The 18,446-nt window shown below is 34.2% G+C and overlaps 1 protein-coding gene across 5 annotated transcripts in view; it reads left to right on the forward strand.

The window, feature by feature from the left end:
- The window catches only part of KCNH5 (potassium voltage-gated channel subfamily H member 5), a 496,645-nt gene extending 478,723 nt beyond the window's left edge, over positions 1 to 17,922 (forward strand). For 4 of the 5 annotated variants that reach the window (XM_086318919.1, XM_086318920.1, XM_086318921.1 and 1 more), the window contains one exon: positions 8,117 to 17,922. In XM_086318919.1, the coding sequence (XP_086175045.1) occupies positions 8,117 to 9,064 (948 nt within the window). In that variant the 3' untranslated portion in view covers positions 9,065 to 17,922. The remainder of the gene's footprint in view (positions 1 to 8,116) is intronic. The other variant, XM_086318924.1, reaches the window with a different exon arrangement.
- Positions 17,923 to 18,446: the final 524 nt, after the last annotated feature.

Below are 18,446 nucleotides of genomic sequence, written 5' to 3' on the forward strand. Positions count from 1 at the left end.
GTCACATTTTTGAGAAACTGACAAGCTGCTTTCCACAGAGGCATTTTTATATTTGCACCAGCAGTGTATGAGGGTTACACTTATTCTACATCCTCCCAACACTTGGTATTTTCTGCTATTAATAATACTTGTTATCTTTTTATTATAGCCATCCTAGAGGAAGTAAAATTGTGGTTTTGGCTTGCATGTCCCTAATGACTAATGATGCTGAGCACCTTTTCATGTGCCAGTTGATAATTTGTATAGCATCTCTGGGTAAATATCTTTTCTAATTCTTTGACTATTTTTGTATATTTTTATTGAAGTACAGTTGATTCACAATGTTGTATTAGTTTCAAGTGTAAAGCAAAGTGACTTACATTATTAATTGATCCCTCCCCCTTACTGTTTCTCTTCTGGTAAGCATAAGTTTGTTTTCTATTTCTATTGGCCTATTTCTCTTTTGTATATAAGTTCATTTGCAAAAGCTTTTGAGATTTCATATCTAAGTATTATTTGTCTTTCTCTCTTAATTACTTAGCATGATAATCTCTAAGTCCATCCATATTGCTGCAAGTGGTATTATTTCATTCTTTTTTACGATTAAGTTCTGAAATTTAGTGAAGTCCAAATTATTTATTTACTATTTTTGGTAGCTTGAGATTTAGGTGTCTAAGAAAGCTTTGCCTAATTCAAGGTCACTAAAATTTATGCCTTGGGTTCTTTCTAGGAATTTTATAGTTTTAGCTCTTACATTTAAGTCTTTGATATATTTTTGAGTTGAATTTTCTATATGGTATGAGACTTGCATCTGTATCTATCTATCTATATATATATTTTCTTTTTTGTGAACATGCAGTTGCTCCAGCACCATTTGTTGAAAAGGTTAATCTTTCCTAATTGAATCCTCTTGGCATTCTTGTCAAAAAGCAATTGACCATAAATGCATAGGTTTATTTTTAGACTCTTAGTTCTATTCCATTGATGTATAAGTCTGTCCTTATGCCAGTACCACACTGTCTTGATTACTAAAGCTTTGGAATAAGTTTTTAAACTGGAAAGTACAAATCCTCCAACTACATTCTTATATTTTGATATTTTTAGATATTCTGGGTCCCTCACATTTCCACCTATATTTTAGGGTCAGCTTGTCAGTTCCTGAAAAATAAAATTTGTATTTTAATTCCTAATCAATTTAGGAATTAAATCTACAGATGAATTTGGGGTATATTGTCATGCTAACAATATTTAGTCTTTCAGTTTATAAACATGAATATCTATTGATTTGGATCTTTAATTTATTTGAACAATGTTTTATAGTTTTTGTATATAAGTCCTGTGTTTCTTTTGTTAAAATTTTTCCTAAATATTCTATTTTCTTTGATGTTGTCTTCTGACATTATTTTCTTAGTTTTATTTTTAGATCATTCATTACTAGTATAGAAATACAACTAACTTTTTATTGATTTTGTATCCTGCATTTTTGCTGAAGTCCTTTATTAGCTCTACTATTTTTTTTGTCTGTATGTTTGTGTATGTGTGCATGCATGCACAATTGTAGTGGATTCCTTAGGATTTTCTGTGTACCTAATCATGTCATCTCCAAATAGAGATGGTTTTAATTCTTCTTCATTCTGGATGTCTTTTATTTCATTTTCTTGACAATTTCCGTGACTATTAGCTTTAGCACCGTGATGAATAGGAGTGGCAAGATGGTATGTACCTGTTTCTTTCCTGAACTCTTGAAAGAGCTTTCAGTATTTTACCATTAAGTATGATATTAGAGGCCCTGAATTTTTATGTTGTATTTGGCCCTACATATTGTATAGCCGGGCTTCCCTGGTGGCTCAGATGGTAAAGAATATGCCTGTAGTGCAGGAGACCTGGGTTCAATCCCTGGCTTGATCCCCTGGAGGAAGGCATGAAAACCCACTCCAATATTCTTGCCTGGAGAATCCCCATGGACAGAGGAGCCTGGTGGGCTACAGCCAATAGGGTCACAGAGTTGGACATGACTGAGCAACTAAAAAAAAAAAAAAAAAGCACATTGTTTAGCTGGTCCTGACTCATAAAGACAAGCAGAGTGAGCTGAGGATTAAAGGATAAGTGGGAGCTCCCCAGCAGGTGAGGAGGAGGAGAGAGAACACTATGTGCAGTGTTAGATTCTAGATCTCGAATTGATTCAGTAGCTGGTGTGTGAAGGTCAAGTGAGAGTGAAGGAAAACAAAAGTTGGAAAAGAAGGTTAACTAACCACTGTAGGCTTGCTGACTGCATTAAAGAGCTTTGATTTTACTCTGTAATTTTTGTGTGTGGGACACTATCATGTTTGATATATAATAGTAAAGAATGGAATAAAGGGAAATAAAGGTAGAAACTGAGACAGGGAAGACAAATCATGGATTATTGCAATATTTGAGACTGAGTCTAAACTTTGCCAGCTTTACCTTGGATTAGCTATATTCTTGGTTTTGAAGACTTCGGCTTCCTGCTTTTATATTTTTTTAATGAAAAAACTTTAGTAATAGAAATGCATAATTATATCAGTTAAGTCTAGAATGTCCTGCTGTTGCTGCTGCTGCTGCTAAGTCACTTCAGTCGTCTCCAACTCTGTGCGACCCCCGTAGACGGCAGCCACCAGGCTCCCCGTCCCTGGGATTCTCCAGGCAAGAACACTGGAGTGGGTTGCCATTTCCTTCTCCAATGCATGAAAGTGAAAAGTGAAAGTGAAGTCGCTCAGTCATGTTCGACTTTAGTGACCCCATGGACTGCAGCCCACCAGGCTCCTCAGTCCATGGGATTTTCCAGGCAAGAGTACTGGAGTGGGGTACCATTGCCTTCTCTGAGAATGTCCTGCATTTGCATCTTATTAACTACATCTATTCGTATTAGGCATTTCCCAACACATTAACAAAATCAAACAATTTTCTTTTTCTCTCATTTCCTTATTTTTTCCTTTCTACTCACCTCCCTTCCTTCCTTTTTCTTTGTATTAATCACTTAATTAATTAATTCCTCAAAGCTCATTTAGGACCTACAGGGCTGAACTAGATCTATAACACATTCCTTGCCCTGGAAGAGCCTATGAATGGTTGAATGAAGCAAGGCAGCCATATTTCAAATCAGAGTATGGTGTATCATTGTTATCCTTCAGTCACACATGGTCACCTGCCCCAGCTCTGTCACTGTGGCCTTTGTTAAAAAAAGTTTATAGCATCTGATATACACGCAATAGTGATTGCTAAGTGCTTCTTTGTTGTATTAGTTCAGGTTGGAATGGTTGAAAAGACTAGAGTTAGAATTAGTGACTAAGTTCATAGAAACAGTAAAAGGAACTAAAGCACCAAAACAACTAAGTCCTTAAAGAGTCAGATAATCTGGAGCTGGTGTTTGATTGTATAAGTAGCTATAAATTCCTAGTCAATTCTGTAGATTCACAGATCTGGGAAGTGATGAGCCATTTCAGAGAGTATACCTCTATCCTCCAAATTACATAATACTAAATCCATGTCATTAAATAAATGATTCTAACCCTTTTTTCCCCCTTGCTTTTATTGGATTTCAAAGTTCAGTACACATTCAAATTATTCAATTTTGATATCCCTTTTTATTATCAAATGTCCTACTTTTGAAGTGGAAAGCTCAGTTGGCCATGTTCCCTGTCAAGTTTAAGAAGCTTTTATCATTTAAATAAATTAAACCTTCCAGCATGGGCTCCACAGAACATAATGAAGCAAGGAGAAGAAAAGCTTAAATGAAATAAACCCTTTTACTCATAGAAACAGTACAGGCTATTGTGCATTCTACCAATAAATGTGTGGCTCTAATCATAGTCTGATTTGTGATTTTTCTTTTCTAATTCTGTCCTTAATTTTTTAGTGTTTATTAGCAATTTGACTTGCCATTCAGCAAAAGATAGACATGGTGCAAGAGGTTGTAGGAACCTCTTGCTCAAGGTTCCTAAAGAAAAAAGCAAATATTGCATTTTTAAAAGCTGATTTATTTTAATCCAAGTTGTTTCTTTACACGATTTAATTCTAATATAAGTTGATCTCCTCTGAACTTCACTCAGATCCTTTAATTATTTTTTAAAATAATGTTTTGGGGGATTTTGCTTTTAAATCTTTGTTTTCTAAGGAAAAATAATCATAATTTTATGTTATCATTTGGCAGAATTAATGTATATAGCTTATGTATTGAATTATTGAATTAATAGGAAATTTTTTACTTTCTGTATGACACATTGCCAATGTAAGAATCAATTGGATAATGAAAACTCTTATTATTTGAAGATTCTTTCAATGCCAAAAAGTAGCCTGCAGATTATTTTAATCTAAAATAAAAACACACTGTTTTGAAGGTTTAACTAACTAAAAATTATCAATCTTTCTCTTCCTTATGAATTTAAACCATTTTATTCTACATGATTAAAACGTTAAAGGTAAGAAGCACTTCTTTAGAAGGAAAGATTCAGCATGGACTGAGATAATTTATATGAGAATATTCATGCTTGTAATGGTAATGTAGAATAATTTTCATCCTATTTTTTATGATGAAATGTCTTCTTTGTAATAAAAACATGTTGTTATTGAAAGTTGGGGTTTAGAGTCATAAAATTATCTTCAAACTCTGAGCATTTATTATATTTAATGTTACTACATTTAATGTTTTTGAAATATGTGACTTTATTTTCTTATTTGTTGTATAACACATTTTTTATAAGTCATAGCAAAGTCTATCAGGCTTTGCACATAAGACATAGGCCAACTGGTTGTGACACCTCTGTAATTTTTTTTTAAATTTTCAGGGCCTATATTCTCATACCTCGCATTAGGAAAGTTTTGCTTTGTCATCAGCCAGAAAATACATTCTTAATGGATGTTATTCTATTCTTACAGTTCAAGGATTCTTACTCAGGTTCTTTAAAGATTGATCTGTGGGTCAAAAACTTGAACTTGATTCTACTCAGCAAGTGTTTGTCAACTCTACTTATTCAACAAGCACAGAGCTTCAATTGTTTATTAATTTCACCACTTTGAGGGATGGTTCGTCATGGCAAATGCTCTGTGAAGGGTTGCCTTTTGGATGTTAAACTGCTGCATCACTCCCTACTTCATCCACTCACCTGTCTGGGTTTTCACAGGTACAGGAGGTGCTGTCAAAGTTATCCTGAAGAACTGCATTAGACTGTAATGGTTAACTGTTTGGGATCTGACTCCATGGATTTGTACCCTGGCCATTTACTAGCTGTGTGACTTACTGCAAACCATTTAAACTTTTTTGCTTCAGTCTGCTTTTCTGTAACATGAGAATAATAGGACCTATCTCATAGAGGAGTAATGACAGTTAAATGAGATAATACACTTGTAGAAGTGACCTCTTTTTTAATAAGTATTTTTGATAAGCATTTTTGAAAAAGTCATAATTTCTGTTCTACAGTCAAAATAGATAAATTTAGTCTCATTCAGGAAACTCCATTCAATTTAAAAGTTGTTTGTTTTTTTTTTTAAAGTGAGCTTTGACTTACAAGTCTGTTTATGCTAAATAGTTGATTAAATCCAAGTATGAATTCTTCGGATTCTGTTTTTCATATACAAAACCTCATTCTTTCTTTTTCTCATTTCCTTTTACATCTTTTTGGTGACAAAATATGCCAACCCAGTTCTATTTTATTTGTCCCTTGATGCAGAGTGGCAGCCTGGCCCTGTCACAGAACTCCCCTTGTACTCAGTAGTATGGCATTAGGAGTCTTTGTTCTCCACTTAGTGGTAGCTGTGTCAAAGGCCTTTGTTGGTTTTTGGTTGATGGAGAGGGCCTGGCTGGTAAGGGAAACTGGAGAAAGAAGGCTTATTTTTTTAAACTGATGTTTTACTTGGGCATATTACATCCTTAAATCACAAAGCATCCCAAATTTGGTAAGCACACAATAACTATAAGCAATTATTAGCCATTGTATTGAAAATTTAAAGTATGGCCTAAGATGCCCACAGATTCTCAGTCTCCAGGAACCCCACATCTTTCATCTGTGAACCTCACATGGCAGTATAAATTTATCCCATTCAGATAAATACTGTATGATTTTTTAGTGTGTCCTAAATATTGCATGGATGTGTTGTATTTTATCTGACATCCCTGTGCACCAAGCCTTGCCCTCCTCCACTGTTCATTTGACATAGATGCATTTCCCCACCCCCAAAATGTGAAGGGTAATCTCAGTTACCACCCCTCACCAAGGCTATGTCTTTCCAAGTCTAAGTAACTACAGTTAAAAACAAACCAGGCTGGAGTCCAGTGGGAAGAAGGATGTGACCCACCGTTTACATTAGTCCCTTTATGTCAGTTCATAGAATCAAAGTAACTGCATTTACAACGAAAGGGAATGATCCAGGAATAGAGTATCTTCATTTCCATGTTTAGATTTGTCTGGTCTCAAAAAGTGTTAATATCTTGAAGTTTAGAACAAGCCTTATTTACCTAGGAAGCATGAGAAATATGTCAACCCTTTGAAAGACTTCTTATTAAACTGCTGGAGCTTTGATGTCAGACTAAAGAGATTAGAATTACATTTTTCAAAAAGATCTATTTCGTGTACTAGTAGAGAAGGGAAAATATGCTGGTCTTTATAGACAGTTACTGAATTTAGAGAATATTTATTTTAAAATATAAATTATTACTTCTTGATAAGCTATATTTAGTGCATCAATATCAATTTAGAAAATGTGCTTTTATAGGGAGAATTGCCTCTCCTCTCCCTGACTTCTCTGTTTACAGTGATCATCACTAGTATTGGTTCTAGCATAAGATCAATGACTATACAGAGACAGAGGTGATGAAAATGGTTTCAAACAGAAAGTGTTTTATGAGAGTTCAAGGGAGATAATCAACGTATTCTGAGAGTCTATTACATGAGAGAGACTATATACTTCACATGTAGTTCTAATCCAACCAACAGCTTAATAAGAGAGGGTGATAGAGGCAAGTAATTTTGCTAGCATCATAAAATTATCTGATTCTGAAAGCACACTAATGTAACTCCCTTGTGAATATTCCTTATAACCCTCATCTGTAGTTATTTTGTTCTTTAGAGTAAAAAATCTTGCACTTTCCAAATTCACCTCTAACTCTGATAATATAAGTGGTAATAATTTCTTACATAGTCAGTCTTTTATATTTTTCTTGATGGAGTTGTAACTTCACAATATTATTTTCAAAATACATTTTTAATAAAATCTATGCTTACTTATATTTGTGAGTGCTCATCTAATCCTGCATGTACTATGTATTTAACTTTACATTTGAATTTTTAAAATATTGGAATTTGAAGAGTCTAGCCTCCTACTCAGTGAAAGTATTACATGGACAACGTTCTTATTTCTGTTCGAATATTTCAGTGGTGTGAGTTTCATGAGTTTTTGAGGCAGTGTAATCAGTTAATGTGTAGTAGTTTGAAATAAAGTTTGTATACTGACCTGGTATTTACCTTCCCGAAGCTTCTATATATAAATCCTTGTTCTAGCCTCAGAGCCACATAAATAAATTTAATCCCTCCTTCTATCCAACTCACAGTGCTATGTCGGTAGACTGCCTAAATTTTCAGTATTTTTATAGCTTAGAACTCTTATTATTTGACCTCTAAACAGAGGATGGCATTAAGAAGGGGTTTGAATCATATTAATATGATCAAAAAGAAAAAAGAAAAACTTACAGGAAATAGTGATATATTGCAAAGAGATAAATATAATTTCTTGCACATGCATGTATACATGTATGAATATACATATATACTAACATATTAATAGATGTTTATATTTATGTATTTGTCTATTTTCTGTGAAGTGGGAATGTGAACAAGAAAGCAAATAGCTCTATTTAGTTGTTTCTTAACTACATTCCCCCTCTGATATGCAAGGAAGTGGGACAAAATGAGCTGAGCAAGCTTAGTCAGTGTTTCTATGTCTAATTTCAAGTGTACTGTACCTGTTAACTGGCACTGGACTATTTTTCCCTTCAGAAATGGTCTTGCTTGCCCTATCTTCAAGAGTTTCCTTTGGAAAACAGAATACACCTGGTATCTTGTCACACAAGTATTAAGTCATCTGTTTCTATAGTCAAGTTTTTAATCTTTCTGCCCCTCCACAGATCATTTTCCGCAAAATCAGTGATGTGAAGAAAGAAGAGGAGGAGCGCCTCAGGCAAAAGAATGAGGTCACCCTCAGCATCCCCGTGGACCATCCGGTAAGAAAGCTCTTCCAGAAATTCAAGCAGCAGAAGGAGCTGCGGAATCAGGGGTCAACGCAGAGTGACCCCGAGCGGAACCAGCTGCAGGTAGAAAGCCGCTCCTTACAGAATGGAGCGCCCATCACCGGCACCAGTGTGGTCACCGTGTCGCAGATCACACCCATTCAGACGTCTCTGGCCTACGTGAAAACCAGCGAGTCCCTCAAGCAAAACAACCGCGATGCCATGGAACTCAAGCCCAGTGGTGGCGCTGACCCCAAATGTCTCAAAGTCAACAGCCCCATAAGAATGAAGAATGGAAATGGGAAAGGGTGGCTGCGACTCAAGAATAATATGGGAACCCATGAGGAGAAGAAGGAAGACTGGAATAACGTCACTAAAGCTGAGTCGATGGGGCTATTGTCCGAGGACCCCAAGGGCAGTGACTCAGAGAACAGTGTCACCAAAAACCCATTAAGGAAAACGGATTCCTGTGACAGTGGGATTACAAAAAGTGACCTTCGTTTGGATAAGGCTGGGGAGGCACGAAGCCCATTAGAGCACAGCCCCATCCAGGCTGATGCCAAACACCCCTTTTATCCCATCCCCGAGCAGGCCTTACAGACCACACTGCAGGAAGTCAAACATGAACTCAAAGAGGACATTCAGCTGCTAAGCTGCAGAATGACTGCCCTGGAGAAGCAGGTGGCAGAAATCTTAAAAATACTCTCAGAGAAAAGTGCACCCCCAATCTCTTCTCCAAAATCCCAAATGCCTCTCCAAGTACCTCCTCAAATACCCTGTCAGGATATTTTTAGTGTTTCAAGGCCTGAGTCACCTGAATCTGACAAAGATGAAATCCACTTTTAATATATATATACATATATATTTGTTAATATATTAAAAACAGTATATACATCTATATACATATGTGTATATATACAGTATATACATATATATATATATTTTCACTTGCTTTCAATATGATGAACACAATATGGATTTTGATGTGTAAATATTGCATGTCCAGCTGGATTCTGGCCTGCCAAAGAAGATAATTATTAAAAAGTAGATATTGCTTGTATATTATGCAGTTGACTGCATGCACAATTTACATTTATTTATAATCTCTATTCTGTAATTTTTAAAAGTATGATTTTTGTTAACCAAGGCAGTGTAATAGTTGAAGAATCAGGGTCCAACCTGCCAATGTTGCCATGACAAATTTGATCTCAGGCTGAGTATACTGATCTGTCATTTCCTCACTCTTCTGTTAAGTTAAAATTATAAATTAACACCAAGGAATCATTCAACCTTTTAGACTATTAGTGCCATTTTATGATTTCATTCCATAGGATATTTTTCTGTAACATAGTATTAGGCTATTTTCCACAACAGGCAGTATTTGCTCCGTTGAAATAACTGTTTTGTTGCCTCAGTCAGACATCGACGTGGGATATGGAACTTACTACTCGGGTTTGTGCATGAATTGCATTTTTGCTCAACTGTACCTCTCCTTGTTCAACATTTACTTAGATAGTAATCATTAACTCTTATGTAAGGATATCCCTACTCCCTTCATCTTGGATAACAGCCACCATCTTATAAGCTCATGTTTTTCAACCCCATAAATACTGAACTATTAATATCGTGTATATTATTATAGAAATACTGCACCACAGGGTAAAAGGGTCTTTTTAACCATTTATGTTAGAGATGCTGATTTTCCAAAGGTGATGAATGTTCTAAATTTTATTTTTAACTTGCTCAAAGGTGAACTTGAAAGGTTCTTAGCAAAAGAAAACCAAGCAAACAATATTTCACATATACAAAATTTAACTAGAATAACATAAAATAAAAAAGAATATAAAAAGATAAGTTTTGTAGCATATTTGTGACTTAGAAAGAATGAAGCACAGATACAGAATTGCTCACACCCGATTCTTACTGCTTGTAGAGGTACTACATGAAATGTGGTTAGGAAAAAAAAAACAACACTAAAAAGTAGATGTTAAGTTGTTCAACTCAGACAACTGCTTTTCTATAATATTATTCTAGTTACAATTTTCTAAAGCTTTTTTTGCACACGGTTCTATTGCTGGACTTCTGCTGAGTTGATACAATTGAGGCTCAGGCAGATCTGCTTATGAAAGGAGGGTACTAAAGACCAAATTTCAGGGTCTTTTGGGCCACAAATCCTTTTCTTAGAAAGTGCCTATTATCAACTAAAAAAAAAGTAACAGAAGATCGTGTATAGCTACACTCTCAAATGCTATGTATTGAGAATAAAATGCACATTCATTTGTAAGAACTTAGGAAAGTTTATTTCTTTTGACTAAAGTTTATTTTATAAAGTTGATCAGAGAGGCATACTTTTAAATTGGTGCATGAATCACATTTAATAGTGGAAGCAGGGCAGTTAATGTTTGCATTGAGTTGAAAATATATAACAGTAGTTTGTATATTATTGGACCATCTGTACATATATATTAACATACACGAGGTGATAACAAAATCAAGAGATATTTTGATGTATTGTACCCATTTTTATGAGCTTTTTAAACTGTCTCCCAGGATCCCCAAACAAAAACAACAGAACTAAAAGACAAGTTACGACCATCCGCCTGGAGAAGTATAAAGCAAAGTGATTTGTAAAAACAGTTGATATTTTAGAATTTCTATTAGAGCTTCTTCGCATGCCCACAAGATGTGCCTCTTTAATCCAGGAATTTCAGGACAGATGTTATGTGCCATGGGTTCCATTTTCCTATTTTTGTGCCCATAACTTCCATTACTCATAATGGAAGCTTTCAGGGTAGCACGTCTTCATGCTATGCTACAATAACTACCTACCATAGGCACAGGACAATGAAGTAATCATGGTGTAAGAAATCAACGTTGCAAGTGGGACTCCACTGCTTTCATGATGAGGATGGTACTTTTCTTTGACCTCTGATATTTACTGAATTTCAGGGTATTTTCTATTTAACCATGTCTGAGACAAACTTGCCTAAGCTTTCAAAAGTGAGTGGTAAAAAATAATCTGAGTACAGAAATGGTTAGTTTAACTTTAGCCACGTGCTTCAGAAATAGCGGTTGGTGTAAAAGTATGAGTAACTGAAACATCAGAGTGGTTTGTAGTTGGCAATCCACGCCTTTGCTTATTAGCGTTGCTAATATTTACTGTGTTCTAACTGTGACTTCATCTAATTGACCTACAATATTGATGTTCATGTATTGGGAAAAGAAATATATGGCTTAAAACTACTTTAGTACAAAGGAGGGAAGAGTATCAGTTGCTTATTTATGGTGCAGTTATCACAGTATTCTTTCCAGCCACCCCTGTTCCTGTGTGCATGACATGATGTGGTGCTGAATACACTCTGCTGTTTTCAGCAGAAATGCATGTGTTCAGCAAACCTTGTATATAGAGTAATCTTATAGGTTCCCAGATTCCACAACTCTTTCCAGTCAAACTTACTCAGACTTGGGTAAAGGGTGATCGCTTACTTTAATATGTCCAATAATGATACAATCATGTTCTGTGTTGCCTCAACCAGCACATAGACAGTAGGTTCTCTCTAAGGGGACCAGAGGACTGCATGTTTCATTCTTATGCTGTATAGATGCTCTTGGTGCATCCAGAATAAAATTTTTATTATTATCTTTCTGAACAATGTAATAATAGGAGTAAATAGATATGTATTTAAAATTGGAACATTTTCCAAAGCACCTTACACATCTTCAATATTCTTTTATAATAATGTATAAGATCAGATGCTGTACCCTGGACAGGTGGTTGCAACATGATAGCAGAAGTCAAACAAAAAAAATGTGAGCTGCATATCAGGATGACAAGTTTTATCAGTCTGTATTAGGATATTATTGCACTACATTGATCTAGTAAATAGAGGAGCTTATGATAAAGGCAAATAGGAACACAAAAGGCAGATGACAATTTCAAAGCAGTTCATGTACCACATTGACATAAACAGTCTTTAGAATGGTCCGGGCATAGATGTTGAATAGAGACACAGACTTCATTGTTAAAATGGAAATTTTTTGATTATGACACAGGTTTCATCTTACATTAAGTATAGCAGTACAAATGTCCTTTCTAATTCTCTGGCTCTGATCTATGGGGTTGCAAAGAGTTGGGCATGACTTACTAACTGAATAACAATAGCAACACAGATGTCCTAAGTATTCAGTTAAAAAAAAATTATGTAGATCAGAGCAAGAGATTTAGAAAGTTTGGGGTTTTAAATTGTTCTTAAGAACAAATATATATTCCCAGAGTACCCAGCACTTTAATAGGAATATTAATTATGACCACTAAATAAAGTGCATTTTGAAAGCTAATCTTATTGGAGCCTAAATGAAAATCTGTTTTCTGTCCTTAACTTTAAGGAGATTTGGTTCACTTGTTCTATTTTAAATAACTAAATTCTTCTAGAAAGCTTTATTTTTAAATTAGTCTTCAGAGCAATGATTGTTTATGAAGTGTGCAGTGGCTGATACTAGTGAAATTATTTGTCATATCCCTAATAAATGCTACTATCTTGTAAAATTGTTATCTTTTAAGTAATCCTATGTCTCCTTTCCAAAATTTCATGTAGGTAATCAGAAAGTTTGTCTAGAATGTACATACCATACATGGATAACTTTAAAATAGGAATATTTGTAATCACGTGAATGTTGAGTTTCATACTTTGTTATGTATAAGAGTGTTTCTCTTGTGGTCTAGATGGAAAGGGAGAGAAGAAAGAACAACTTTTTGGAAAACTAGAATTCAATCCTAGGATGGATATCTGAGCTCTGTCTTGGATTCAGAATCTGTGTCTTTGTCATAATCACAGTAACTATGGGCAGGTTAGCTGTTTTTTAGTGTAGCTGGGCTTCAGTTTCCCAATCAGTAATTCATAAGATAGGAACTGTCCTCTTCTTATATCAAGATGATGTTAGGTCAGTGGAAAATCATCTTCCTCTTTGATGAAAATAACACTAAAGACAAATTATCATTTTTTTTTTTTTTTCATAGAAGACCAGCCAAGATGCATTTTCTAAATATTCTAGGTTTTAGAGAAGACTTCTCTGGTCAGACAGTGGTGGCAAAAGACATAAGTCACTGACATGTGAACATAAGATTTGAAAATTATCTGGGGATATATAGCTACTAATCAAACATGAAAAGAATGAAGAACTTTTAGAAAAGAAGAGAGAAATAAGAGAAAAAGTCATATATAAATATTATGATTTTTCTTATTCTATTTAATCATATAGCTCAGCAGAAAGTCTCAATTTTGTGAGAAAATATAAACAAATTGAGTATTCAAGGTATATTTCATCCTCAACCTTTTGTATGAAAATAATGACTTAACTCCAGATAGTGGCTGCACATAGGTAGATGCTCTTATACCAAAATTTTTAACTATGAAAGAATCCTTTCCAATGACCAGTTTTTCAATGTGTATCTTGAATTGGAAAAAGAACGGTTTTAAAAAAGGAAAACCATTTGAATTATATTAGAGAACTACTCATGTTGTATCCTAATGAGAGTGTTTTAATTTTTTAAAGTTATAATTTATGATTAGTGATATCGATAACTCAAAGAAGCTACTTATAGTATGTAAAAATTTACTTTCAAAAATGAGATTCATTTTCTTAATGATTGTTCATTCTGCAAAGACAGTCCTGCACGCTAAGAGATACACTCAAACCTGCTGTATTACGTTTGCTATGACCCTTTGAGCAAAGAAAACAGCAAAAGCATGTAGAAACAAAGGGGAAGTTTTAATGTACTACAAGAGGTATTTAGATCTCTTATTGGATTTTCTAATCTTTCCATCAAATCGGAATTTAAAAATTGCTATTAAAAGTTAGGAATTTGGTGTTATTTTGAAAACAGACACAATATCTCAAGTTAAAGAAAGAATAGTTATAAATGTCTGAAACTTTCAAGGAGTACTAGAGAAGGTTTAAGGGGATAGATAGATAGATCATCACTGACCATGACTTTTTGCTATGCATTGTAATCCTTATGAGTTATTTGCTAAGTGGTCAGTAACATATGTTTATCTACTGTGATGGGCCTGTGGCATTCCAACTCACAGTCTTATTACATATGTATTTGCATACGTGAATAAATGGTTTCAATCAGCTTGCTCTCAGTGTAAACTGGTACTTCCTAAATGTTGTTAGCAACTTCAGTAATAAAGACTCTTCCAAGTATGGCATGACGTTTATTATTTTTTAGAGGGCTGATATATATTAATTTTACATTATAGGAAAATTCTTCTCATCTTGGTCTGAGAAAACATACCAAGAAGTTATACATGGGGGACTACAGGATCAGAAGAAAAATAGAGTAAGGTTTTAAGTAGGATAGTCGTGCCAGACTGCATGATTTCACAGGAGTGCAGATCAGGATTTGCATTTTCATATTTGGAACAAATCTACGAAGAATGTAATGGAAATTGCAGTTTAGTGCATGGAGATGTAAGCGTGGTCTTTGGCAAAGATTACAGGTACAATCAGATCAACTTTTGTGAGTTTATGTAGAATTTTTTTCTTTTTTTGACTTCCCTTAGTTTTAATGGTGTACATTGCTTTACATTTATCGACTGCTCTGTGTAAATATGTGCAGCCTTCTCAATGAGAAGGGGTAGCTAAGTCTGAATCTTTCATTAATCATCATGTATACATGGCTGTGGAGTAGATGAGGAAGCTTGTCAGGATAGCATAGCTATTGAGATTTTAACACAGGCAGGCAGACCCTGGAGAGAAAACTTTATTTTACAAACTATTGTCATTGCAAGGGCTATCTAGTCCAACCACAAATTTCAAATATTTCAAGACACGTACTTTAAAAGTTTCCTAAAATTAAAATTTTTAAAACTTCACTCTATGATATAAATGTAGTTTTTAAATTTTCCATAGTAGATTAGAATAAATGACAGAGATTGAACGCATAACTGTTGCAAGCACAGAGTGCCTCATCCTAATAATGAACTTTTCCGTTATTTCTCCCCACAATTGACAGATATCAGTAGAGGTAAGTTGCCAAATGTGGTTATAAGTAAGAAGCAAGTGTGGTCACTAGTATTAATATTTCCTTTTCCAACTTTATTTTAACATAAAGAGGTAATGTATGATATTCAAGAAAAACAAGAAATATTCAATTTCTTTGCCTATAATCTCTCTTATTTTTTATTATTGGTATTTGAATGAGACTATAGGATATTTTATTTTTAAAATTTATTTTGACCCACTGAGTTCTAAGTGTATTATGCAGATCTTTTCTTTTTTTAATTATACCACTGTTGGCTTCTTGGCCAAACCACTACTAAACGCATTATCCAAATGAACTATTTCAGCTTAGAATAGCAATTTGTATTATTTCCAAATTGAATTAACTTTTTGTAAGTTTATTTACTTCAGAGAGTTTAAATAGTTTTCTCTAATGAAAAAAATGTTAATTTTCTTCATGTGATTTATTTATTCTATCCTTTGAAATGTTTTTAAGCTAATGTTTTGGTATAAGGAGGAAAAGCAAGGTATTACATTATACTCTGGGACCCTCGGCCCAAACCATCTTGTTTTCACTTTGATGATAATACAGTGAGAGGTAACCATAACAAAGATCAGTCTACCTTTTTCATAACAACTGGGGAGGGCCCCGATGACACTGCATAAAGCTTTTATAGTCGGCTCACTTCATCGCTGGCTTTTACATTATCACTGTGTTACTATAGAAATAAGGCCATGACTTGTGCTACATCCAAATATATTTGTTCAAGGAATAGTTGACCTAAAAGTGCAACTGGGCCAGAGTTATAACTGAGGAAATAAAAAAAGAGGAGTGGGAATAACAGTTTCTTCCTCTTAATGTGTTTTCCTCTGTGTGATGCTTTTAGATGTTTATTTATTTATAGATGATTTATGTTGTCGAAAAGCATCGTTGAACCTTTAATGAAACACAGGAAGTGATGTGAAAGTTTTTCAAGTGCCATAGCTTTAATACATATATAAATGAATGCTCCCCCATCAATTGCATTTAGAACCTCTAGCTGTAACTGAGAAGTCGAGGCCTATAAGTACCTAGCTGCTTGGGTTCTTCATGGAGTAAAACCAAGAGGATCTGATCACTGTCTCATTTATGCATATGCACTGACTGCTGAATGATGAGCCCAATCAAGCTGAAAATATCTACACTGATGCATAAATAAACCATATTGAGTATCCATAGTAACTAAATGAAGTCATTCACTACCAAATAATTTATCTTTCTCTGCTAAATCCTCTGCTAAATTTAACGTCTTCCTTCCACAGTCAGGCTCTCTATTGGGAAACTGGACTTTGTGATTAGGGCAACATAAAGAATACTTAGGTCACAGAGATGTTTGTATCATGAATCCCTCATTTGCTCTTCAACTTTTTCCAACCAAAGTATGATGGGAAGGATCCTAGATGAGACCGTGATTGAGGTAAAAAGGAAGAACAGCTAGCCAACTATGCAAAATCATGATCAAGATTCATTTTGAAATTCATATCAAAGATATTTCGATAGACCTGGGTATTTAATAACAATGTATCATAGTCATGCATTGCCAGTTTATTAAAAAAAAGCCCAATGTGCTTTCATTTAAAATCAAGATTATTTAAAATATTCCATATTTATAAAAATAGTGGCAAAGATTGGTTTTTGATCTCTTCAGAAATGTTTTCATGTTATGATTCTCAGTGTTCTTTTTCAAAGAGGGTAAAAATGTCTTGATGTCTTGTTCCCATCCATCTTATTGGCAGCACTGCCATCTTCCACTGAGCAGTCATCTTCCTCCTTAGATTCTATTCACAGTTAAAGTGAGCTAAAACATGAATTTGATGTTAAGAACGATGTGATTGTTACTGCACTGAAACTGGAAGCCAATTTAGATCTATTTCTGCCCTAAATGTCCATTGTAGTTTATGGGAAAAGCAGTGATTCCTAGAAGTGCTTGGTACTCAGACAAAACAAAGTAAAATGTGCATATTTATGATAAATCAGAGACTATAGATTTCGTTCTATTCTATGCTCTAGTGACTTTGTTTACATTAGTTGCAGTGTTTTGTATATTATACTGCAGATTCCTGACTAAAACACTAATGTTACTATGGAAATTCACTTTTGCAAATTTGTAAATGTTTTTGCCACTGCAACCATACTAATGGGAATTTGGGGTATTAAAAATGTCTGTATCTATAAAGGTTAATTCACTGGAAACAACTGATTTATGTATTGGCCAAGGAAATAAATGCAAAAACTTCTTGTGATGTTTTAATACCTAATATGCTAAGCAGTACTAGTTTGTTCTGTTCAAAATTAATTCATGTTTAATAGATCATTGTTTTCTACTTAAAGGTATTGCAGTGTGTAATGCAGAAATTTTGTATGTGCTATTGACTTATTACTGATTGCTGAGAGAATGTGTGAAAATGTTTTGAATGCTTGTGATCAAAATTTAATTATTTCTGGGAAGTTTATGGTGATTATCACTTTACTTAAGATTTGTTCTCAAAAAATCATTTTTAAAAAGTGAATTGGCAGGTGGAAGTTTCTAACCCAAAAGAATTCTGGGTTTCAGCACAATAAACTGTATTTCATCAGGGAGGATTAACTTTCATTTTTTCCCACTTTATTTAAATGTGAATATTTTTTCATGATACAGAATAAAATGTGCATTTTATGGAACTTGTTTGAATTGAGTCTTTGTTGAAAATTATTGTCTTGAATTTAGTTTAGTAAATGAAAAGTTTCACATTACAAACATATGAAGCAGTGGGTTCAAATAAAAATCTTTTGATATTAATAATTAGCTTAAAATGTTATTTTAAACTTTTATAATACCTTTACTCTGATAAATTGTAGTGATGGGAGAAGTAATAAAATTAGAGTCATATCTGAAACTGAATTTTAAACCCCAGTGGTAAGTGTGCTTGAATTAGAAGATGTATCTGTTTTGTGAAAGATAGAAAATAAAATCTAGATAGAATATTGGAGAAAATTTTATTTTTAAGAGATTTCTTAATATTTCTTCATTCTATCAATATATAAAAATGTTATTATTTCCCTAACATTATAGGTTTATCCCAGTCTATGAAGCATAAGGGTAGAATGTATAATACACAGGGAAATAGAGTACTTTCATTTTGGGGAAACATTCATAAATGGTTCTGCCACTAGCCCTTGAAGCATTAAAGGTAAGGGCTGAAT

The sequence above is a fragment of the Bos grunniens genome, chromosome 10, assembly GCF_055505025.1.
Source record: "Bos grunniens cultivar Pamir isolate PY7600 chromosome 10, Bosgru_T2T1.0, whole genome shotgun sequence".
NCBI lineage: Eukaryota > Metazoa > Chordata > Mammalia > Artiodactyla > Bovidae > Bos > Bos grunniens.